The sequence below is a fragment of the Lipomyces tetrasporus genome (genome assembly GCF_029532465.1).
Source record: "Lipomyces tetrasporus strain NRRL Y-64009 chromosome Unknown POJ06scaffold_3, whole genome shotgun sequence".
In the NCBI taxonomy this organism is placed as follows: domain Eukaryota; kingdom Fungi; phylum Ascomycota; class Lipomycetes; order Lipomycetales; family Lipomycetaceae; genus Lipomyces; species Lipomyces tetrasporus.
Genome location: NW_026611598.1, coordinates 151,285 through 172,884, shown reverse-complemented (window position 1 = coordinate 172,884; position 21,600 = coordinate 151,285). Strand labels below are relative to the sequence as shown.

The 21,600-nt window shown below is 48.8% G+C and overlaps 8 protein-coding genes across 8 annotated transcripts; 6 read left to right on the top strand and 2 right to left on the bottom strand.

The window, feature by feature from the left end:
• Positions 1 to 115: 115 nt before the first annotated feature.
• On the top strand, positions 116 to 2,870 carry POJ06DRAFT_236355 (uncharacterized protein; the record flags this gene model as incomplete). The annotated part of the gene is made up of 7 exons (XM_056185894.1): positions 116 to 202; positions 224 to 358; positions 570 to 976; positions 1,040 to 1,358; positions 1,476 to 1,726; positions 1,794 to 2,587; positions 2,638 to 2,870. The coding sequence occupies 7 exons, from the start codon at positions 116 to 118 to the stop codon at positions 2,868 to 2,870; spliced, it is 2,226 nt and encodes a 741-aa protein (XP_056045129.1).
• Positions 2,871 to 3,218: 348 nt separating this feature from the next.
• On the top strand, positions 3,219 to 3,981 carry POJ06DRAFT_288489 (Iron/zinc purple acid phosphatase-like protein C-domain-containing protein; the record flags this gene model as incomplete). The annotated part of the gene is made up of 2 exons (XM_056190300.1): positions 3,219 to 3,264; positions 3,433 to 3,981. 2 exons carry the CDS (start codon positions 3,219 to 3,221, stop codon positions 3,864 to 3,866), a joined length of 480 nt encoding a protein of 159 aa, XP_056045128.1. The 3' UTR covers positions 3,867 to 3,981.
• Positions 3,982 to 5,654: 1,673 nt separating this feature from the next.
• On the top strand, positions 5,655 to 7,056 carry POJ06DRAFT_299658 (uncharacterized protein; the record flags this gene model as incomplete). The annotated part of the gene is made up of 5 exons (XM_056190693.1): positions 5,655 to 5,693; positions 5,755 to 6,011; positions 6,046 to 6,309; positions 6,350 to 6,563; positions 6,621 to 7,056. The coding sequence occupies 5 exons, from the start codon at positions 5,655 to 5,657 to the stop codon at positions 6,825 to 6,827; spliced, it is 981 nt and encodes a 326-aa protein (XP_056045127.1). The 3' UTR covers positions 6,828 to 7,056.
• A 749-nt stretch (positions 7,057 to 7,805) lies between these two features.
• POJ06DRAFT_247599 (uncharacterized protein) lies at positions 7,806 to 8,577 on the bottom strand. Its single transcript, XM_056186917.1, has one exon. The coding sequence runs from the start codon at positions 8,386 to 8,388 to the stop codon at positions 8,128 to 8,130; it is 261 nt and encodes an 86-aa protein (XP_056045126.1). The 5' UTR covers positions 8,389 to 8,577; the 3' UTR covers positions 7,806 to 8,127.
• A 2,256-nt stretch (positions 8,578 to 10,833) lies between these two features.
• POJ06DRAFT_69198 (uncharacterized protein) lies at positions 10,834 to 12,392 on the top strand. The gene is made up of 2 exons (XM_056191405.1): positions 10,834 to 10,935; positions 11,122 to 12,392. Exon 2 carries the CDS (start codon positions 11,131 to 11,133, stop codon positions 12,046 to 12,048), a length of 918 nt encoding a protein of 305 aa, XP_056045125.1. The 5' UTR covers positions 10,834 to 10,935; positions 11,122 to 11,130; the 3' UTR covers positions 12,049 to 12,392.
• A 3,379-nt stretch (positions 12,393 to 15,771) lies between these two features.
• POJ06DRAFT_247588 (transcription initiation factor TFIID component TAF4 family-domain-containing protein) lies at positions 15,772 to 17,345 on the top strand. Its single transcript, XM_056186916.1, has one exon. The coding sequence runs from the start codon at positions 15,967 to 15,969 to the stop codon at positions 17,257 to 17,259; it is 1,293 nt and encodes a 430-aa protein (XP_056045124.1). The 5' UTR covers positions 15,772 to 15,966; the 3' UTR covers positions 17,260 to 17,345.
• POJ06DRAFT_247585 (amidase signature enzyme) lies at positions 17,326 to 19,320 on the top strand. Its single transcript, XM_056186915.1, has 2 exons — positions 17,326 to 17,584; positions 17,645 to 19,320. The coding sequence occupies exons 1-2, from the start codon at positions 17,556 to 17,558 to the stop codon at positions 19,224 to 19,226; spliced, it is 1,611 nt and encodes a 536-aa protein (XP_056045123.1). The 5' UTR covers positions 17,326 to 17,555; the 3' UTR covers positions 19,227 to 19,320.
• POJ06DRAFT_247582 (glycosyl hydrolase family 76-domain-containing protein) lies at positions 19,321 to 21,154 on the bottom strand. The gene is made up of 3 exons (XM_056186914.1): positions 20,923 to 21,154; positions 20,719 to 20,849; positions 19,321 to 20,664 (listed from the first exon to the last, which is right to left on the bottom strand). Exons 1-3 carry the CDS (start codon positions 21,011 to 21,013, stop codon positions 19,471 to 19,473), a joined length of 1,416 nt encoding a protein of 471 aa, XP_056045122.1. The 5' UTR covers positions 21,014 to 21,154; the 3' UTR covers positions 19,321 to 19,470.
• Positions 21,155 to 21,600: the final 446 nt, after the last annotated feature.

The window sequence follows — 21,600 nt, the reverse complement described above, 5'->3', positions numbered from 1 at the left end:
CTGACGTCGATGTATGCGCTGTCGAGTCAGTCTTAGTTATTGATTCCAGCAGTACAGCTATTTTGTTAGCGAGTTTTCTTAGACCCTCCCTACGAACATCTGTTAGTGTGCCAATATGGACACTAAGTACAACCTTAATATGGAGTTCCTGGACTCCGCCTCTACGGTCCTGTCCTCCATCCCCGCCATCCTCAAACATCAGGTAAGTCGGGCGTGAACGAAGGCTGCTCGCGACGAAAGTAAGGGAAAGAAAGCCAGATTTGGCAAGATCGTCAGGCCCTCCCCTGTTTGGGCTGTTTGCATGGAAGATTCTATAGTCGTGTTCCAAAAGTTTGAAACTCGTTTCCCGCTTAGGCGGGTAGGTAGAGGGTTTCAGACTTTTAGAACACCACTGTACAAAATTCTATGGGTCATTACCGTATTATAACAATGGCTCATTTGCTACTCTCAGCCGTTACCATTTACAGCTTAACAGGGTTATTGGCAAAGTAACCACAATAGGACTAGCGTGTTTCAAGTTAGGGTTCGGAACACACGCGAGTTTGTTCTCCTGTTAGTGAACGATCAAGTCCGAACTGGTCGAGGACTCACTCCTATCCGTCCGGCCACATCCCGCGATGCCGCTGCGATCTGTTCATCGCGCTCAGCGGGACATATACAGAGATCCAGAAAACCAGCGTGTAGACATGAGCGCTGACGCAAGGATGTTCCAACCGGCCGACGAGCAACTCGAGCCAGCGAACAATGCTGCAGTCGTCAGAGCGCGAGATGTGCCAACTCGCTCCGACGCTGGGTACAACATGATCGACGACGATGAGCAGATTGCTCTAGACACTGGGAGAAAGGTCCTGTGCCGCGACCTCACAGACGGCCAGGTTGTCTACTGCCCGTTGTGCGAGACGACGGTGGACAGGACGGCTGGCAGTGTCGGCAAATGGGTACTCGATTGCGGCGTCGGCGATCCGAGTGCAGCCGTGTATTGAACGCGTGAATGGCCAGATTGTCGTTTACTGCTTCAATTGCAGTACGCTCACTGTAGTCATCCAATGTGCGGATCAGTACGGATTCGTTGCGGAGAGAGACGAGATGGTCCATCTCGGCGGCAACCACAAGATCAACTGGGAAGGGCAACAGGATATTTTCTTTTGGTAACTATCGGCTGTGGTTATTTATTGGACGCGCCTATGGGCACCGGCAAGACACATGCGGTCAGGGAGCACCTCAAGGCGAATCCGGCGTTATCTGTATTGTCAGTAACGTTTCGTCAGTCTCTGGCGCGCTACCTTTCTCAGCAACTCAACCTGGACTGCTACCTGGACGCGCCCCCAGAGTCCGGCGTCGAGAGACCGGAGGAGACGGTGTGTGGTCTGCCTCGACAGTGTTGCAAAACTGGGTCCAGGGCTCGAGAAGTACGACCTAATCGTGATTAAGGAATTTTTTTTCGTCGAGTATCACTTGCTCGCTGGTACAATCAGGACAACGCTCCCACAGGTCTTGCGGACATTCCAGCAACTTCTTCAGGACGCGCGTCGGGTACTCTGCATGCAGCATCGCATCCCGGAGAACACAATCGCGTTCTACATGTCTTGCATGGACCTTGGGCCGACTCCGGCAGTCGCGATGTGGTACGCGGTAAGGTGAGCGCGCCCGTTGTGCTTCATCCTATGAAGGTGTTGACTTCGCGCAACAGCGGAATGAGGACGTTAACTGCGTACCTTGTTAGCTGGTATGTCAACCACTTCGACCGCACAACTGGCCGCTCGACCATGCCTACGGTCGTTTTCACAATGCAGGCTGCACACGCCAGCTTGCTCGTCGTTGTTGCGCACAACTGCACGGCAGAGGTTCGGAGACTTGGCCGCTGACAGGGTCAAAGGTATCTGGGCCGGTGTCCAGGACAACGCCTGGATCGCAAGATTTCTTGCGCGTCCTAACGCGTATGTTGAAGACGTCGATGTGCTGATCACGACAAGTGTCCTGCAGGCTGGTCACAGTCTTGACAGATACTTTAGTGTCTCCTTCGACTTCCTGTTTCGAGGCGTGCTGTCGTTTCGTGAGGAACTTCGGTTCACCTCGAGACTGCGGTACATCGGACGGGCCCACATGGCAGAATACAAATTCTGTTGGATTCCGGCCGGTGGTGCCGACTCAAAGCGAGCAGGCAAGCGACGTCTGCAGTTTGACATCGAGCAGGCGTGGAATCCAAAGTCAGGCGCAAGGTGGGGTGCCGAATTCGTGAATACGATCAAGACCATATATGTGCCACTCAAGAGTGAGCAGGCCGACACCTTCAACCGGGGCTACTGGCTTCATAAGACGGAGTTCCGGTTGAGCCAGGTGCAGATCGTCGAGCTGGATGAGAAGGCCTTGATCGGCGAGCTCGAGGATGAAGGCATTACTGTCCAGATAGTAACCGAGTTTACCAAGACGTTTGCAAGCTCGTCGATCAAGCGATGGTGGCTGACCTTCGACGAGAACTATGCCGACGACTTTATGGAACTCATAGACGAAATCGGCAACGTGGCGGAGTCGCACATGAAGTCGGTCGGGACATTGGCCGACAATGTGAAGGACGCGCAGACAGAGCGTGAGTTTTATTCCAGACCCCATTTAAGACCTGCTTACCAATTCATATAGGTGACCTTGCCGCCTGTCTCGCAAGCGACGGGAGCAACTTGCCGACGACGCCATCGTCTGTCCACGGGACAATGTCGTCGTTCGTCGACTTGGTCGCCATCCTGGATCTTGCCTGTGCGAGGCGGGGGGATGGCGGGGACGATAAGCGGTTCTGGAAACGGCGCAAGCTGTCCAGCTATCCACCATCCCATCAGGATAGAGTGTCGATAGTGGAGTATTGCCTCGACCTCTGAGACTCACTCGGCTTTGTCCGAGTCGACGCTGAGGGGTGTCTATTCCCTAACGAAGGTAACGCTTCCGGAACTTACCGGAGAGGAGTACTGTGATCGGTGCATATCTCCGTTCCGTGGACAGTTTGGTGCTCTTCGAGAAAAGACGCCGGATACCTTGCTCGCCAGTAAAGTGGCAGTCAAAACTGAAGTCCGCAACGTCATTCGACATTTTGGACTGAAGTTGAGTCCCTTTAAGGGCAATGCCACGGCATATAACCAGACCTCCGTTGTCCACGCGATTACCATCGTACGATGCATCACCTCGCCAGACAGATTTACCCACTGGGCAACTCTGTTTGACCAACCCACATGGCGGTCCATCCAGGACAGGTTCGCGGAGTTGAGTGGTGGAGACGTGTAAGATAATGCAGTTGGGTGGTCAGAGTGTAAGATAGGACAGTTTCTTGCTTTTCTCGCTTTTTTTTTCTTGTAATTTTTTTTCTTGTGTATAATGTATATCTATAATATATTCTGCAGTGTTTTGTCGTGTTGCAGGCTATTCTACGAAGACCTTGACAACTAGGTGGACTCCATATCCACTTTTATGAGCGCAATGCCCCCATCGCGAACGGCGTTGCTGACCCGAACGAGCTCGACAATCCTTCCGCGCCATGGTATATCCTGAACGGAGCCGGCGGTCACTACGATGGTATTGACACGTACGACGAGCCGCTGCCTGACTACGTCCGCTTCATTCAGGATACTACCTACGGATGGAGCAGGCTCACGTTCCACAACTGCACGCACATGACACACGAATTCATCGTTTCTGGCAACGGTACTGTTATGGACACGGCTACTTTGTACAAGAACCATACCTGTGGCATGAAACCGTCGAATTATACTGGCACCAACAGCACCACGCCGATTTCTGACGAGAACGGCAGCTCGGCCTTGAAGGCTTCGTCGGCACTGCTTGTTGTCGTTGTGGCTACTGTTTTGATGCTTTCTATGTAGGTTTTTAATGTTCGATTATTCAAATAACTATTGTTATCTTTTCCAGGTTTTTAAAAGGGGATATCAAAATGCTTGGGCCGTTGGTTTAGATTTGTGATCGTTTTCAATAGAGATAAAGATAATATGACATTTAATTGGCGACCTTGGGCCGATCTGTATGTGTAATTTTGGATCCCGTAGTGGACCCAACGAATGTGGAATATCATTACTGTGGTGAAGTGAGCGGACAAATGATGGTACTCCACTTGTTGCAACAGCAAAGAGCCTGGAGTTGAGCGCTTCCTAGCGCCATTGCTCCGACCCGCAGCCTTTTGGGCTGGGAAACCCAACAAGTCATTCGCTCCTTGGGGATATTGCCAACGACCCCTAAATAGCGTCAGATTTCCAATTACTTTATTGGAGATAGCCAGAGAATGATGCACCAGGGCCATGAGCGCAGTATCGAGTTTATACAAGTTTAATAAATTAATTAATTGGGGATCATCGTTAAGAACTCACCGAGAAGACTAGTCGGATTTACGCAAAGGAAACTGAATTCGGGGCTCTGTCTCGCGGTGGAGAATGAATGGCCGGACAACGACCACGCTCGGGAATGTCTTGATTAGGATATGACGTCATGTGCCGTAATTACGCGCACTTCCGCGCCGAGCGCGCTTCCACATACGCCCCTTGAAATATTCGAAAGCAGGAATATCATCAATTGCAGACTATCTCTGTGAACTCTTTGGGCCCACCACTCCATCGATGTGATCCAGCTGTGAGAAGTGATGGGTTTGCGCTCTATGTTACGCTCCCTGGAAAAAGAGTAACAATATATGTCCCTTCAGAGAATAATATTATGGTGTAAGAACTTTCTGCTGTCCTGAATAGTCTCCTGACTTTTGAGTCAACCGGGATAAGTGTAATGAACGTCGGGAGCTCGGACAATAGTGCCATGCGGTTAGGGGACTTAAGGTTGTGCGGCGTGTCCGGAACGGGCATCAGCGCCGGCGCCGCCTCGTCATTGTTTGCGCGCATGTTGTGGTTTGTTCTTTGGGTTTTCTTAGTGCGTGTGTGTTGTGCCGAGGATTTTTTGGGGCTTTACGCTATTTGGGCTGTTTCTGATTTCTTCCTTATGTGTATAGTTTGTCATTCGCGGTTCCGACATCCATCTTTGGCTCCGATAAGAAATAATATAAGAGTTTCAGGGTTATCCTCGTGATCGCGAAGGGTGAGTACTCCATATGCACCGCTGTGATGGGATGCACTGTGTAGGCACGTCGAAGGGTTGCTGCAGAACAGTCTGACAAGCCAAGATACTTTACGTCGCCCTCCTTGACTAGCTTCCCTATTGCACCGACAGTCACTTCAATTGGAAGTGATTGATCCATCGATATTGGTAAAATAGATCAATCGTCTCGATACCCAACCGCTGCAGCGACTCCTCACAAGGCTACTTCACATACTCGAGCGAGCCATCGGGTGAGAAATCAGGCTTTGATTTGTTTTGAGGCGCTCGACTTAACTACATAGCACCATCGATGTGACTAATGCATTCAGCTAGTCACCCAATTACTGTATTGCGAGGCCTTTGTAGGAGACCGGGTAACTAAACACACTGAAGTTAGAAGCACCATGGTGCACGTGCACGTGACCTTCAAGGCTCCTAAGCGCCGGGCCATGGGCGTCTATTGTTGCGCACTCTGGTAACTGCTAATAATAATAGCACCACGATGTCGTAAGATACAGCATAGTCATGCGTCACTTTAGTTCTTTCTGGCTTCCACCTCTTCTTTTGCAGCATCTATCATGAGTACTTATGGTAAACAGCATCCTCGTCGCGTTCGGGTACCTCACGTTACGGCGGCGATCACAAGGACGCGTGGAACGACGAAACGCGGCCGTATAGGATAATGATCTGTCGATCTCAGCCAAACAGCACGAGAGAAGACGCAAAAGATCACAGAGAAATGCACTTCCCTCCAAGGAACTACAACAGCCCTCGATTTCGCAAATGGATCTCAGTTTTTTTGAGAAAAAGGAATACCAAAACGCTCTTGACTTTTTGATCGCGAATGGACCGGAACAAAGGCTCGATACCCGCCTCCCTTTCACTTGCTTTCTAGCCTTGCAAGAGGAGGCACATAAACGCTACCACGAGGAAAGGTATATTACCGCGAAATGTAACTGCTGACGGCAGCAATAATTCTACTAGCAGTTATCCCCGTGTCGAATACTCTTCCAAAGATTCAACGGCGACAATAATTACTTGTCAGTCATCGTTGCATGCGAATGCAGCACAATTTCTACAGGAATGGATTGTAAACGGGGCGCGCACAGAACTCACTAACCAAGGCAGGGACGGGCTCGGTAACCGTTGGAGACCTCTTTTTGACGAGACTTGTAATGCTCGTAATGACGACGAATCCAGCGAGTCAGTTAAGAAACCCGATGGGGGCCTCAAGTATTATCGTGATTCTTCTCTCGCTTAACGAAACTCCAAGATTCCGCTATCCTAGACGGCAAGACATGAATGTATTTTCTGTTGCCAATGACCTGAATCCATTTCACGATGCTATCGTAGAGGTTGGGCGCAATCAGCCGTTTGGGCCTTACCCCTACCGTGGGCACAACTGGTTTGGGTCATTGGAATCGGCTTTTATCGAGATATTTAGACGAGATCCGCTTACTGGCATGGTAAATCAATTCCCAAGAATTGTGAGCGAAACAACAAGACATGTTTGTATTGAGAGGCGGTACTAACAACTTCAATAGCAAGTGGTTGAGAATGGGCATATGGTACTGCAAGGCGGCATTGTTGATGTAGGTCTCACTATTGAGGATCTACTTCCATTTGGTCAAGAGGATATTGAGGGCATTCAACAAGTATCAATAGGCTTCAATGCCAATCTTCTTCAGGATTACCTGGAAGAGGGAGCTGTTGATACTGCGGAGTTTAGGTTTCGGCATGCGGTTCCGTAAAAAGAAATGTTTAGCCTTGTACTGATTGTTGTTACACAGGTCATGTACCGCCCGTGGTAACTGATTTTGCTGTGATTTGCTGTTGTGTTGAATCTAATCTGTGCATAATGTAGTGTGAGCAATATACTTGGCTATATGTTACGTCTTATATTTGCTGTGATAACGGGGTCAATGGGTGACTAAATTGATCTTCGATTTTAATTAATGGCGGTCTTCATGTTGGAACAATAGTAAAGTAACGTCCTCTGTTTACAGCGCTCTATACATATAACATGGTCCTGCATGAGGCGTAGGCGAACACCGGAGGCGACCCAAGGGCCGCAGGAACACGCGGTCAGGTAAGCGTACGATTATAGTGGTCCCTATATATCTCACACGATCCCCTAAACGCATGCCTGTGAGTAGATACCATCACAACCCGGCCAGTTCGCGTCACTAAGGTCTTGCAACACTACTGAGAAAGAGAGGTCTGGTGTTGCTGAAGCAGACACGGACTTGAAACAGGTGATGGATCTTGGTCGTTTCGATACTGTGAATGCCGAAGCCAGCACTGGAAGGTCGCGGGTTAAACGAAGCGCCGCCTCGTTAGATCAGGAACTTACCCTTAAAATTAGAGAAAAAATGATGCGCAAGAAACAGATGGGGCAATCGAAGTGTCTACTTTGGATTTTAGAATATAATGCGAACAGAAAATCAAAGAAAACGGGGCCGCCACTCAAAGGTGCCAATATCTGTGAATATTGGGCTCGAATCTGCACCGTCAGAGATGGCTAGTGCATTGGATCGGATGACCCAAGCGATGACGAGCAATCCTGCAGATGCTGCGGATAACAATCGCTTTTACCAAAGTTGAGCAGGAGGTTAAGGATCTGGGCAACAAGATCGATGCTATACAGGCGGCCATGAATATTATTATACAGAGAGGCGGTTAGATTTGTTTAAGTTTGATTTCTTTTTTGGTATTTTACAATACTATTCCACGTTTCAACTATTCGCAATCTTATCACTCCTGTAAACCCAGTTGCTCAGATAATGAAGGCGGCTCACATCCGAAAGCATCTGAAACCTGATTTCGCCTGTTTAAGCATGTCTTGATATTTGTCAGTAATATAGAGACCATGTAAAAGGCAGCAACAGGCGACGATTCGAGCATCAATCCATACTTGAACCCATTAAAGGCCCATCGCTGTAGGCAATCCAAAAAGCTGCTGCCAGGATCCTACGATGAGGAAGAGAAAAGAAATTGGTGTTCGAAGAGTCGGAAGTCCATGGTCAACTTGTTGAGGAACCGGTCAGGTTCTCAGGTTTCATTTAACTTGGTGCCCTTAAATTCTTTAGGCTTAAGGATAGACTCGATATTCAAGGTTGAGCCTGTGGACTGTCCTCTAGCCTGCCGAAACCAAGTATTCTCCGTCTCTAGAGTTTGAATTTGTGTCTGTAAATTCTGAATCTCAGTCTGCTGATTTCTGAGCTTTTCCGGAGTCCTAGCAGCGAATTCCTTCGCCTCAATGGCGTCGTCTTCATTCTCCTTAGCTTCGCGCTGTAACTTTTCGCATTCCATTCGCAAGGCTTGTAAGATCTTGCGAAGCTTTGTTTCGATCCCGGATAATCTCCACAAGATCCAGTCACTCAATTTCCCTTCCACGGACCCCGTCAGAGACAAAACCAAGCCGTCAGGTGTAACAATGGCTTGGAACTTGAAAGCATGGAATTCTTTGTAACCCGAATATGATATGCAAACCTGTTAACAAAATTCGACACTGTTGAGAATCCATTTGGCAATAACGAGCGACCGGTAATGCGGTTCGAGGGACTGTCGAGCTACATTAGATGCATCGCACATGTACTCAATCTGATAGTAGGCGACATCCTGAGCGCGTTGAAGACAGGAGATATCCAAAGCGCGAATCGGGCCTGTGATGATCTCAGTGCCAATAAGGACCTTGATCCTGACCTGTCTTCTTTGGCTAGGTTGCGCATAATTGTCCTTTGCATAGACCGAAGTCGGCAACGACGTAACCGATGGAAGAAGCTATGCAGGCTGGACGAGCTTCCTGAGAAAATTATTCAATACGATGTCAGTACACGGTGGAATTCAACATATCAGATGTTGAAAGAAAGTCTTGAATCATACAAACCGATTGAGCGCTTCATGCTAGTTGGAAGCCGTGGGTCTCCCGTCGTTCACAGTGAAAGATTGGAATCAACTTCACCAATTAAGGAATTTACTCGCCAAAATTTGACGAATTTACCCATTTGGTCTTGAAGGCTAAGCCTCAGCTGAGTCTGTCGATAGCCTTGTACTACGAGTTAGAAGATCTCTTTCAAGATGCGAAGAACAATGATGGACTGTTCAAAGATACTGACCCAGTGTTGGTAAGAGCTGTTGAAGCCAGATTAAAAAAGTACGAAAAGTACTTTGGTTCCGTTGACGAAGTCAATATTTACTATATTGCAATGATTTCGGACCCTCGATTCAAGTGCGAACTCTTGAAACAAGAGCTTGAGGATGAAGCGGCCGCATCTTTCCTTATGGAACAATTGAGAGCGCTTCTCCATAAGCTTTATCCGCCGGAACACAAGCCGCAGTCTAAGCAACCGTTTGCTCAACCGTCGGACCATGCAAACCCATTGACAGAATTGCGCCCGTTACAAAACGTACAGCCGCAGTCAAGGCATGTGTCCGACATCGATCGGTACTTTGACGATGCTGTCATTAGCGTCGCAAATACTGAAGGTAACGAAGACTGGCTGTTTGAGTGGTGGCACACTCATAAAGGTGAATATCCCCAAATGGTGCGAGCTGCTCGCGATTTTCTCCCCCTCCCTGCTTCTGAACTTGCCTGTGAGCGGTTGTTCAGCCAGGGGAGAGACTTGCTTGGATTGCGCCGTCATAGAATGAATGGGGAGACTATGAGACTATTGACTCTCTTAAAGAGTTCATATAGGTCGCAATAAAATCCGTTTGTATTTCTTTGTTTCCTTCTCGTAATAATGTTAATAATGGTACCGTACTAGAACTCTTTAAATATTCATGCTTTAACATTAACTAATGTTTATTTTATTTCGTATTTCTTCTTTGATTATAAATCTGATAATAAATTTTAGTTCTTATGTTCCAGATATGGCAGTCGATCAGAGCAATAATAGAATCGGGCACGAAATGTGGAAACCGTAACAATAACAACAGCTTATATATCCTGAATATAAACCTGATCCATTACGTATATAAGACCAGCTCATGTGCAGAGCCAGGTGAGCCGGGTTCATATGTATGGATCGCCGGATCGATCTTAACGATTGTACGACGGTCTTATTGACTCATAAGCTCAAGAAAGCGCTTTTAGCCCAGTTGAACGGTATATTTCATATTAGTGACGGCTACAATATCTGTCATTCATATTTTTGTCATTCCTAAGGATACCATGGATATGACGGATACGGATACGGATACGCCCCTTTTTTCTGGATATGAATATTAATACGGATACGGATAACTATATGTTGTCTGGATACGGATACGGATATGGATAACAAAAATTCTTATCCGTGCCGATCCCTAACATTAAGATCTGCACAATGATCTAGGGTTATTCAGGCTGCTGGCAGAGAGGTTTGGCAGCAAGGCTGAACCACATTTTCAGTAGCGTTTGATTAATTACCCTACGTCATCTCGCTTTATCGCCCAGTTGGCGATATCGCATCGTATTTTATACGCTATGGGCGATACAATATCGCCAAGGGGGCGATAAAATAGGCGATAATATCGCCAGACTTTTCTGGCCGGCGATACGATATGCGATATGGGCAAAACCCGGCGATATCGTATCGTGTCCAGCCGTACGGTCAGTCTATGCTGCGGCTCAGAAGCTGCGCTACGAATGCTGGACGACATTACTACGTTTCTCGCAAAACTGCTGCGTAAACCTTGGTTGCTCCTTATGGCTATCTATTCCCGACACAGCCGAATTACCTGGTCACATTTTTGGACACCTGGCACGTCATTTTGATACCGTTTTTGACAAAAATATGCCGTACGTCAAAGTCAAAAGGATTATTAGGGTTATGCAGTAAATGTCATGCGTCGAGGACTATCATTGTGTGATAAGTATGTGATAAGCACACTGGCGCGTGCTACTCAACGTTATGCGTTCTTTATATATTTATATGTTAGGTGACGATATTATTTCTTCTGTCCTTACGTGTATTATTTTGGTCTTTATAGCTCAATGCAAAGGGGTCTTTTACAGTGCTGCTCAACCTAGATCATTGCAACTGACAACCGTCTCCGCAGAGTCGAACAATGATCCAACATATGAATCACAATTCTCCGGGTTTTCCATTTACCCACGACACGAGCAATTCAACTAAATTACAAAAAGCAACCGTGCATCATCCAGTCGCACACAATCCACCGTCGGTCAAACAAGCCATCAAAGCCGGCGCCCTGATGATGCTGGTTGGGCTTACATCAGCCCTGGCACACCCGGTTGGTGGCGGCACGCCGACATCGACGTGCCCCATGCCTACCAGCACGGATGGCTATATTGCCTATTGCCGTGGCACGAAATTTTCGGATTCAAAATATCTATGTGGTGATGAGCGTCTGGGGCCGAACGACTTGCCAACGGATTTTCCATTGGACACCCTGGTGGCCACTTATGATCGCTTGGGGGGCCTATGCCCCGGTCCATTTTTGCAAACCTATTACAACAGCAGTGGCAAGGGCTCATGGATCTATCCTACAGGCGATGGATTTCAGCTCGACACGAGAAACCACACCATCAACGGTACGATCACTCTGTCTGTCGGTGTAGTTCTTGATCGCTTCGGCGGGGAATATGGCACCTTCGTCTCACCGGTGGGAGCCCCATACATGCAGCGTTCGTTGCCCCCTCAGAATCTGGATTGGCCCAAGGGTCTGCTTCCCTATCCCTACGACTACCACTTGTACCAGGTAATCAAGCCCTTTAATGTCAGTGCTGGGCCTATTGCCCCAGGGTTTGGCCAGCCCGGCCAAGGTGTCCAATACAATGTGGCACCATTAAATATCTCGGTCTTGGTGGAACGTGAATTCTTGCGTTCCTACCGTGTTAGCTTCGATGAATTCGCGGCTGACAAGAAGGCTAAGGCTGGGTTGGGCGGGGAAAGGTTGATGCTTCAGGTTCAAGGCAACGCGGGGCGAGGCAAGGCAAGAGAAGTAAGGACAAGGCAGGACTAGGCAAGGTAGACAGGACAAGGCTTGTATCTTAAACAATACACCAGAAGATTGTTGAATATTGTGGTCGTGGGCCAAGGTTGCTACTGCTGCCGAAATGCTGATAAATATCAGTCAAGGACTATGTCAAGTATTTGGAAGATAGAGTAAGGGGTAAGGAGATAACGCTACTCACACTAGAGGAGATTGACGTGATGTACACTGGCGACAAGACGGAAGATGAGTTCGAGAATGAAATGTTGCAAGATATTTTTGCAGAGTATAGTTCTCAAGGCCACACTCGTTCCTGGTTTGAGGCTTCGTTTGCGTGTGTCTTTTTTGCAGCTTTGTCGTTTGTTTTCTTTTAGTTGAGACCGGCAGCAGGCCTAGGGCATATATATTGAGCAGATCCCCTGAGTGTAATCATAAGATATTCTAAACAAGTGCATAAAGTTCGAAAAGCTGAAGGTGTGGTTCTTGCATCGTATTTCATTATCAGTGGTGTGATAGATCGAGTCTTTGTTGTCTGATAGATTACAGGGATGGAGAACAGGATCGTTGAGGCACTGCGCGAGAAGTAGAAGTTTGTACATCTAGAGTCATTATACGCTATGCAAGCTGGGATAAGTTATATTTTAGAAATATTAACTATGAGGATTCAGGACGGACTACGGCGTGGAGGCACCCCCTATCATGATGAAAAGATGCAAATTACAAATTAAAACCAATGAAAACTTTTAGGGCTGAGCACGGATAAGATTCGCAATGTGAGAATGCGAAAAACTGCCAATAGAATTTAAGGTTGAATACGAATGATGAATATATTCCTCATATTACCCTACCCCTACTGAAATTGACCAGCGTTCAGACGCATTTTCATAGTTTTTTTTCCACAGCCAGAGTTAGGAGCGCGCCGCCGGTGATGCCCTTGACGCGCCAGCAACTGCCTACTATCTGAATGTCAGACCTGCGTGTAGGCGACAATCAAGACCACGGACTGTATTGGGGAAAAGGAACAGTATGGTGTTTAGACTCTATATTACTGTTGAGTAGTGGGGATGGAATATAAGCTGTCAGTTTCTTCCGTCCTATAGGGAATGCCTTCAGCAGGCATGTGTACGTTCTTGATGGTCACCGTCGCTTTTGTGACCACCTTGGTCTTCGCCCAGCGGCCCTATTACCGCCAGCATTTAGGGTTTGGAAATAGATCCAGTCTGGTCTGATGGCGTTTGCATGCATTCCGATACTTAGGGCTGTGAGGGATGGGCGGATATGGCGGATTCTATCCGCCAAATTATCCGCCTCGAATAAATATCCGCCGCATTTTAAGTTGGCGGATATGGATGTCGAATAAATATCCGCCAGGTCCCAAATTGGCGGATATTTATCCGCCGTATCCGCCGGCGGATGGCGGATAAGGCGAATAATTTCCTAATTAGGAAAGATCGATGTGGAGTATTTAAGGTCAGGTCCAAGTTCACCGTAATATAGCTGAGAAGTGTATATTCTCGAAACGCTTAGAGTTCCGCGAGGATATATTTTATCGCAATGTCCGAACGAGTTAGCTATGGATTTCGAGGTTTGTATTCGAGATTTGAAAAGACTGGATTAATTCTCAGGCAGAACATTGCACATTCTCGTCGACGCGCTTACAGAATGCAGATCGTCGATGCCGCACGCGTTTGCTGACAAGTACATTGTCTTGTAATCCTGACTATTTTATTATTTACTTAAGGTGAGAGAGTCGTATTAACGAATCGGGTGAAATTTTGATTTCCAAATAACGTTTGGCGCTAAATTATCAAAGGAAACCCTCTAACCTAATTAGGCTAGTGTAATTATTTTAGATTTATCCGATCAAGGCGGATAGGTAGGCGGATTTATTCGACAAGACGGCGGATGAGGATCCGACAAACTTGTAATGGCGGATGACGGATGACGGATGTAAATCCGCCAACCTCGCGATGGCGGATGGCGGATGGCGGATACGGTCAAATTAGGCGGATATCCGCATCCGACACAGCCCTACCGATACTTTTTGCACTTACTGGAAAATCTAGCATAATTAGTCTGTTCGTCGGTATCAGTCATGGGAGACTGAACGCGAATACACCGATGAGTATCATGCATTACCTTTGAAACTGCCATCCTACTAGAGATATCAGTTGTCAGCGTAGTAGATTCAAGCTGACGTCCAACCTAAAATGTTTTCCGTAATGTTTACTCGATTGGTCGCTGATGGGAGTAGGACTATAGCCACGGTTGTCGATCTGTGAGTAGTCTGTTGCGCGTGGTTGGGCTATGTCACCCTAGTAGACTGGCACGAACGCAGCGTATTCCAGCATGCGAATTGTTGTAGACCTCCATCCATGTCACGGCCAGACAAGCAATAGGATGAGTGTGGAAGATTACTTGAAACAGGTGATGGATTCATTATTCCTTGTTCGTTTCAAAACCGAGGAATGCCGAAGCCAGCGCTGGAAAGTCGGGGGCTAAACCAAGCGCCGACTCGTTAGATCAGGAATTTACCTAAAAATTAGTGCGCAAGAAAACAGATGGGGCAATCGATGTATCTACTTTGGAAAATAATGCGGAACAGAAAAATCAGAGAAAACGGGGCCGCCACTCAAAGGTGCCAATATCTGTGGATATTGGGCTCGAATCTGCAGCGTCAGAGATGGCTAGCGCATTGGATCGGATGACCCAAGCGATGACGAGCAATCCTGCAGATGCTGCGGATAACAATCGCTTTTACCAAAGTTGAGCAGGAGGTTAAGGATCTGGGCAACAAGATCGATGCTATACAGGCGGCCATGATTATTCTTATACAGAGAGGCGGTTAGATTTGTTTAAGTTTGACTTCTTTTTTGGTATTTTACAATACTATTCCACGTTTCAACTATTCTCAATCTTATCACTCCTGTAAACCCAGGTACTCAACTAATGAAGGCGACTCACATCCGAAAGCATCTGAAACCTGATTTCGCCTGTTTAAACATGGTCGAACTCCAAGGCGTTCTTGGAGTGGAGTCCGGTGGAACTCAAACTCGTCGGAATATGGGAAGAGATTACTAAAAGACATCTGGAACAAGAATCGGATAGGATATGGGTTTGCTGCGAGACGTAAGTCTAATTTCGCTTCTTACTATCTGGTATCCAGTGGCTTAACGCCTTCTCGGAGCAGGATCCTCAAGTTCCGACTGATGATCAATCTATCTATCCATGTGCGTTCAGCTTTTCCCCGTTCCATGCAACGCCAGGACTCTGTCACGGTCTACCTCCGCCAATAAATTTCGCATGTTGGTCAAACTGATTAGCGCTATCTCTTTCTTTTGTGGTACGTTATGACTCTAATGGATCGAACGCGATGAAATCGCACAAACATCTCTTGGCGGCTGTGTGCTGCTAGCCCAATGTCGGAAATAACGACTAATTTCTAAGTTATAACCACTTCACTTATCGAGTCAACCCTGACCGGATATTCGGGCACCAATGAATCTGATAAATAATTGGGGCCGCTCACGAATATATGACTTTTTAACGAGTGACGGGATATATATTCAGTGCATGGATAGCTTGTCAATGTGGCGAGCAGAGCGATATCCCTGAGAAGGGGTTAGCGAATCTTAGAAGAATTTTAACTAATACCTCGATTACAGGCCGTTGCCGCTTGAATTTGTATATGTAAAACCACCTCTACAGATTTCGGCCGGCAACGTCAATGTCAATTCGCTTACTGCGAGCAGTGGGTTTAGTAGCAGGAACTCAAACACAACGAGTCACGTGTTCAAATTTCAGCATTTGCTCACCTGTACACACACTGGACAACTTATCCATGGCGGCCACACTTCTCCTTTTCGGCCAGTAGTCTGTATTCATCTCGATTGCAACGACTTGACTCTGTCAGTTTAAGTCACAATCCGGATTGCAGACATATTCGCAATGTCTGGCTCGCCGCCGCTGACTCCGGGTGTGTCGGGCGGTGCGCCGCCGCCTCCGGTTTCGCCAGTCATGACCAGCACAACCAGCAATATCAATGCCACAACCACCAAGCGGCCATCGCCGCCATCCGGAAATGTACCAGAGAATGATATGATGCCGGCTGCTAAGCGACCGAAACTTGCGGTTTCGCATTCGATGCCACCACCGACGACGACGCCGACGGGATCACCTGTGCTGCACCATCTGCCACCCTATAACAGTCCGTCTTCGCCAGGAATGGCTGGGTCAACAGTTGGACGTCAGAGTGAGAGTCCGGTTGGTGGAAACACGCCTGTAATGCGGGCAAACACACTTCCACAGACTCCAGGCGGTGGAGCGAAAGAAGACCCGAACGATTTCTCGGACGCTTTGTTATCTGCTGGCGTCGATCTCCGAGAAGAAGAACAGCTTTTATCGTCATCGATTCCTATCCGTTCGCAGTCGTTCAAAGCAGGAGGCGCAGGCGCGCCAGGCGGATTGTTGGGCCCGATTCCGACGCTGACGGACGATGAACTATTGTCGACTTTCGATATGACCCCAGATGACACATTACACGCACATCGACGGACTCCGTTTTTGGATCTACACGTTTTACGACAAGTCGTTGCTACGGTTGCCCTTGAAAACGATATTCATCCACCGCCATTTACCGTGCCGTCTACAGTCACCGAGACGAAGGATAACGATGCCCTCGTGTTGATTTCGCTAGCGTGCCAGGAGTGGTTGAGCAATATTTTGACATCGGCGATTATCACGTCTAGATATCGCCGGGAGTCGGGGAATAGCATGTCTAATGCGTCGGAGGTTGCGAAGGCACTGCGGCAGATCGCGATTAAGGACAAGGAGGCGGAGGACAAGTACAAGATTGCTCAGGCCGCGTTGGAAGCTCGGAGTGGCGCTGCCGGAGTGGCAGACGGGAGTGGCAAGGCGCATGACAGCGCCAGAGGGGCGCATGCTACGGAGGAGGTCATGCATCGGGCTGCGAATGCTACGGCTGCAATGATGGTTTCGGGCGGCAGGAAGCGGTATTCGTGGATGACGAGCGGAGGGTCTGGCAGCAATTCGCCCAGTGCAGGTGGAGCGGTAGGAGGGGGCTCGAAGAAGGACTCTACTACTGGAGGCCATGGAATAAGGTTACGGGAGGCCAAAGAAGAGCAGAGTGTCGTCATGCGGGACTTATTGACAGTATTAGAAGACGAAAGGATTGGTGTACAGAAAGTTCTCACGAAGGGGTGGACGCGTTTGAGGGATTGATTTGGTTTATATATTTTATATGTAAGTTTATAGGTCAGGGTCTGTACGATAAGTGGAGCAATATAAGTATATTCGTTGGAAGCAGGCCTAAAAGTCAATATCCTCCTTTGTTCCTGAGTCACTGAATTTGGGAGTCACGGAACTCAGAGTGGTGCCAAAAACTGTAGCCCCCCTGATAAGCTTTGGCGCGGCTTTTTATCGGAATTCGTCGCGACCCGGCTGTGAGATTGGCCTGCAGGCGGTCCTGAAGATGGCGTCGGTTTTGACCTAATCGATACATATAGAAAACAATAACCATGTCAGTCGTTCGTTTACCAGAAAAAATGTGAGTATTCTTTTTATCGCGCCATGGCACGCACCGTCATTTCTAAACCGACCTTATCAGCTCATTCACAGCCCAACAGCTGCAAAAGACGGCCGCCGTGTTCAACGTCACGGTTCCCGAAAAAGACGTCGAGGCGTACCGGGTCTTGCTGTCCGGCCTTGACGAAGCAGCAAAGGCAATTGCCGCCGAGGATGACTACCTGCCTCCGCTCGACTTGGTCCGGTTCCCGCGCGAGAACGTGCACAGGCCCGAGACGAATGAATACAACGCGTGGGCATACAAAGTTACGATCAAATCTACCTCGGACGTGGATGCGAGCGGGTTGCTGGCCGGAAAGACAGTCGCGATCAAGGACAACGTGTGCATTGGCCAGGTGCCGTCGTTGCTAGGCACGGACGTGATCCCGGAAGGCGGGTTTGTGCCGGAATACGATGCCACTGTCGTGACCCGCGTGCTGGCTGCCGGCGCGACAGTCCTGGGCAAGGGCGCCTGCGAGAACTTTTCAATGTCGCCTACGTCGTTCACGAACGCGTACGGGTTTGTCCAGAATCCGTACGCGGCCGGGTATAATGCCGGCGGGTCGTCGAGTGGCTGTGCCGCGCTCGTGGCCGGCGGACTAGTTGACATGGCAGTTGGCGGAGACCAGGGTGGGTCGATTCGAGTGCCGGCGTCGTACTGCGGACTGGTTGGGTTAAAACCTACGTATGGGCTGGTGCCCTACACAGGTATCGCTTCACTGGCAGCGATCGTGGACCACACGGGACCGATGACGAAGACAGTGGCGGACAACGCGTTGATGTTGACAGTTATGGCTGGCCCCGACGGATATGATGACCGACAAATCGGTTTGCCGGTTCCGGTTCCGAGCTATGTCGACGAACTGGCAAATTACAAGGACGACCCGAAGCAGGCAGCAAAGGGCGCCAGGATCGGGCTCGTCGTGGAATCATTCGACATGCCAGGCCTTGACCCTCGAGTTGTCGCCAAAGTCAAGCAAGCAGCCAAGGCACTGGAGACCCTTGGTGTCGGCGTGACGGTCGAAGAAATCTCGGTACCCATGCACGCCAAAGCGCCGGCGATCTGGACGATCGCAACCCGACAAGGCTTCTCCGAACACGGCCTCGGCGGGCAGAACCCGGTTCGTTTCGGAGTGCACGACGCGGGCCTGAACACGTCGCTGTCGAAATGGAATCAGGAAATGTTCGATAGGCTTGCCCTGAAGAATCCAGCGGCCACGAACGCGTTGCTGGGTGGCCAGGTCATCAAGGACAATTATCCGGGCTTGACGGACAAGGCGATCAATCTCGCGAGAAAACTAAAAGACGAATACAACGCCGTGCTTGACCGGTACGATGTTTTGATCACGCCGTGCGCACCGTCGCCGGCAAATTACACGTCATCGCTTGACGACGATATCATGACCAAGATGTCGAAGGCGATCGGCACGACAATTAATACTGCGCCGTTCAACATTTCTGGCAATCCGGCAATGAGCCTGCCCATATGTATGATGTCGTCCCGGGAGGACGACTCGTTGATGCTGCCGGTCGGCATGCAGATCGTTGGTAAGTCGTTTGGAGAGCTCGACATCTACAAAGTTGCGTACGCCTGGGAACAAAGTTTCGATTGGAAGTCTTTTTAGACACCTGTTTGAGAACGTTGCGAGGTTGGACTACATAGAAACGAATAGATTGACAAACACATGACGGCCTCATCGATATGACACCACATGGCTATACATTGTATATATACAAAGCAGAACAGACTATATACCATAGTACAAAGTTTAGGAAACTCAAGCACTCACAATGACTCCAAATCCCGCAACCCGCAACCGCAGCTGGACAGCAATGCATAGAACCAAAATCAAGCAAAACCACCATGGATCAGGCGAAGTTCGATTCGACCCTGATCCATTCTTGCAACTTCTTGGTTTCACCCTTGCCATCCAGTGCCATCCAAATACTGATCAAGATGGCGATAGCTGATAAGAGGGCCGTAATGACCCACGCGCCCGCCCTGTCTCCTGTAGTCGAGGCCTCTTTGGACAATTCCGAACTGACCAGGCCCGTTCCGGCACTGGGGTTGCCGGCAGACGAGCCTCCTGTGTCGTCGGTATAAGGAGTGACAGAGAACGGTAGTAGTTGACTTTGTAGCACCTCAAGCGCGGCCATCTGCTCACCCAATCCATACTTCCCATCATAGGTGCCGGCTAGCCACGAGTAGCCACAGGTCACACCGTCCGAGCCGCCATTGCATGTACTAATCGCAGCCGTTGCGGAAGTTGTCAGGATTGGAAATAGTGTGTCGTATGTATAGGGAGCAAGTTGGATCGTACTAGCCATCCACCGAGAGATATACGCCTTAAATGACTGCTGATCCACGTTACACGACTCCGAAGGTTCGCATGCAGGCTCGTATATGATGTTAGTGTCGCTGTACAGGAAAACATTAAGCGTGGTGATCAAGTTGTCTAGTCGTGTTTTCCAGGTATCGGACTCTGTGTAGTTGTACATATACGCCGCGCCGGCCATGAAAATCCCCATGTTGTAGGTCCACTGGATCCTGTTCAGGACCTGACAATTGTCACCGACGTCGCCTCCATCGTAGACATAGCTCGTGGCACTATCAATCAGTCCTACAGTGGATTGCCAATCCCACACTTTGTCAGCCCACTCTCCATAAGTTTCATTCTTTGTATATCTCTGTAATCTGGCTCCGAGCTGGAACAAGACACCGTTCGAGATCGAATTTTTGTAATCGTAACCGTTATTGAACACGAACTTCTGCCACCGCACACCGCCAGAACAAGTTAGCGGGTCCCAAACGAGCGCGATCGAGTTGAACACAGCTTGGGCGAGGGCCAGCCACTGGGGCTGGTCAGACGCCGGGTTGGTGAAGTTTCGTTCGGCCGCCATCATGGCCGTGATTCCCCAGAAGCCCTGGTCGTCATTTCCGAGAGAAAGTGTTTCGTTATCCGGCATGTAGTCCCAATTGTCGCCGACCTGGAAAAGCATGCCGTCGGTGAAGACCTCCGAGTAGGTATCGTCACCGGTGAAGAACCAGTAATCCAACATGCTCTGATCCGATTAGCACAACAAAGACGTCTCAAGGACGAAATAGGAGCAACATACACCCCACGCAGCACCAGACTCCCACCAGTAGTATCCTCCGTCGAAAATGCCAGGTATTCTGCCTGTTTCATTGCCATGGTAATAGTTCATGAGACCATCCGCCACTATCCGCGCTGCCGACTTGATCGACGCTGTAAGGGCACAGTATTAGCCTTTTGCCCGTTCTGAAGTATTGACCCCGAAATCAAGGCATAGCATACATACCTTCATTGGTCAGGTCAACTGTGATCCCGTTCGCGTTGACCACACCGAACAGCGCCCCTGCCAGTACGGTGAATGCGGCTACCAAATGCATTTTGAGAATATTGATATGAATCGGCCCCTTTCTATAGCCAGTTGTCACACGTCCGAATCTGCGAACAGTGTTGATAAATCGTCGAGCAAAGGTAGAAATAAACCTGAGATAACTACCCCCAAGTATGTGACGAGGGGGGGCGGACAGCAGTAGCGTTTGATTGAACATTGAGTGAGGCGGCACCGCCCCCTGTTTTTTCAGGGAGTTAATTTTGGCAGGGTTTCGTGTACACAACTCACACTCACGTGTGCCTACGTCTAAACTGGAACACAATCAACTCAGTTCTGGCTCTTCTAAAATATTGTAGTAAATTGGTTCTTGCTCTATTCTGTTTATTTTATTCTATATCAACATCTTGCGGTATGTATGTCGACCACAGTTATGCTGCAAGATTTAACGCGGCGGGAATTGAGTTTTGTTCTAACAATAGCGTCCAGCCACGCCGATCTCCGGCGCAGCGTTCGGGGCTGTGCACCCTAATCCACACACATACTTCCACTCACTAGTGTTCCAGACTCATCATTCATTATCAGATTAAATCGTAGTCCAGGACATTATTATTCTTGTCTTCGTTCTTAACAAATCTA

What these genes read in the sequence shown, in the direction of transcription:
- POJ06DRAFT_247588 (XM_056186916.1), top strand. Translation starts at nt 15,967, where the DNA reads ATGTCTGGCTCGCCGCCGCTGACTCCGGGTGTGTCGGGCGGTGCGCCG.
- POJ06DRAFT_247585 (XM_056186915.1), top strand. Translation starts at nt 17,556, where the DNA reads ATGTCAGTCGTTCGTTTACCAGAAAAAAT. An exon ending in GTTCGTTTACCAGAAAAAAT is followed by an intron (nt 17,585 to 17,644) that starts GTGAGTATTCTT and finishes CGACCTTATCAG; the next exon opens with CTCATTCACAGCCCAACAGC.
- POJ06DRAFT_247582 (XM_056186914.1), bottom strand. Translation starts at nt 21,013, where the DNA reads ATGCATTTGGTAGCCGCATTCACCGTACTGGCAGGGGCGCTGTTCGGT. An exon ending in AGTTGACCTGACCAATGAAG is followed by an intron (nt 20,850 to 20,922) that starts GTATGTATGCTA and finishes GTGCCCTTACAG; the next exon opens with CGTCGATCAAGTCGGCAGCG. An exon ending in AGTCTGGTGCTGCGTGGGGT is followed by an intron (nt 20,665 to 20,718) that starts GTATGTTGCTCC and finishes TAATCGGATCAG; the next exon opens with AGCATGTTGGATTACTGGTT.
- POJ06DRAFT_69198 (XM_056191405.1), top strand. Translation starts at nt 11,131, where the DNA reads ATGATCCAACATATGAATCACAATTCTCCGGGTTTTCCATTTACCCAC.
- POJ06DRAFT_247599 (XM_056186917.1), bottom strand. Translation starts at nt 8,388, where the DNA reads ATGGAATGCGAAAAGTTACAGCGCGAAGCTAAGGAGAATGAAGACGAC.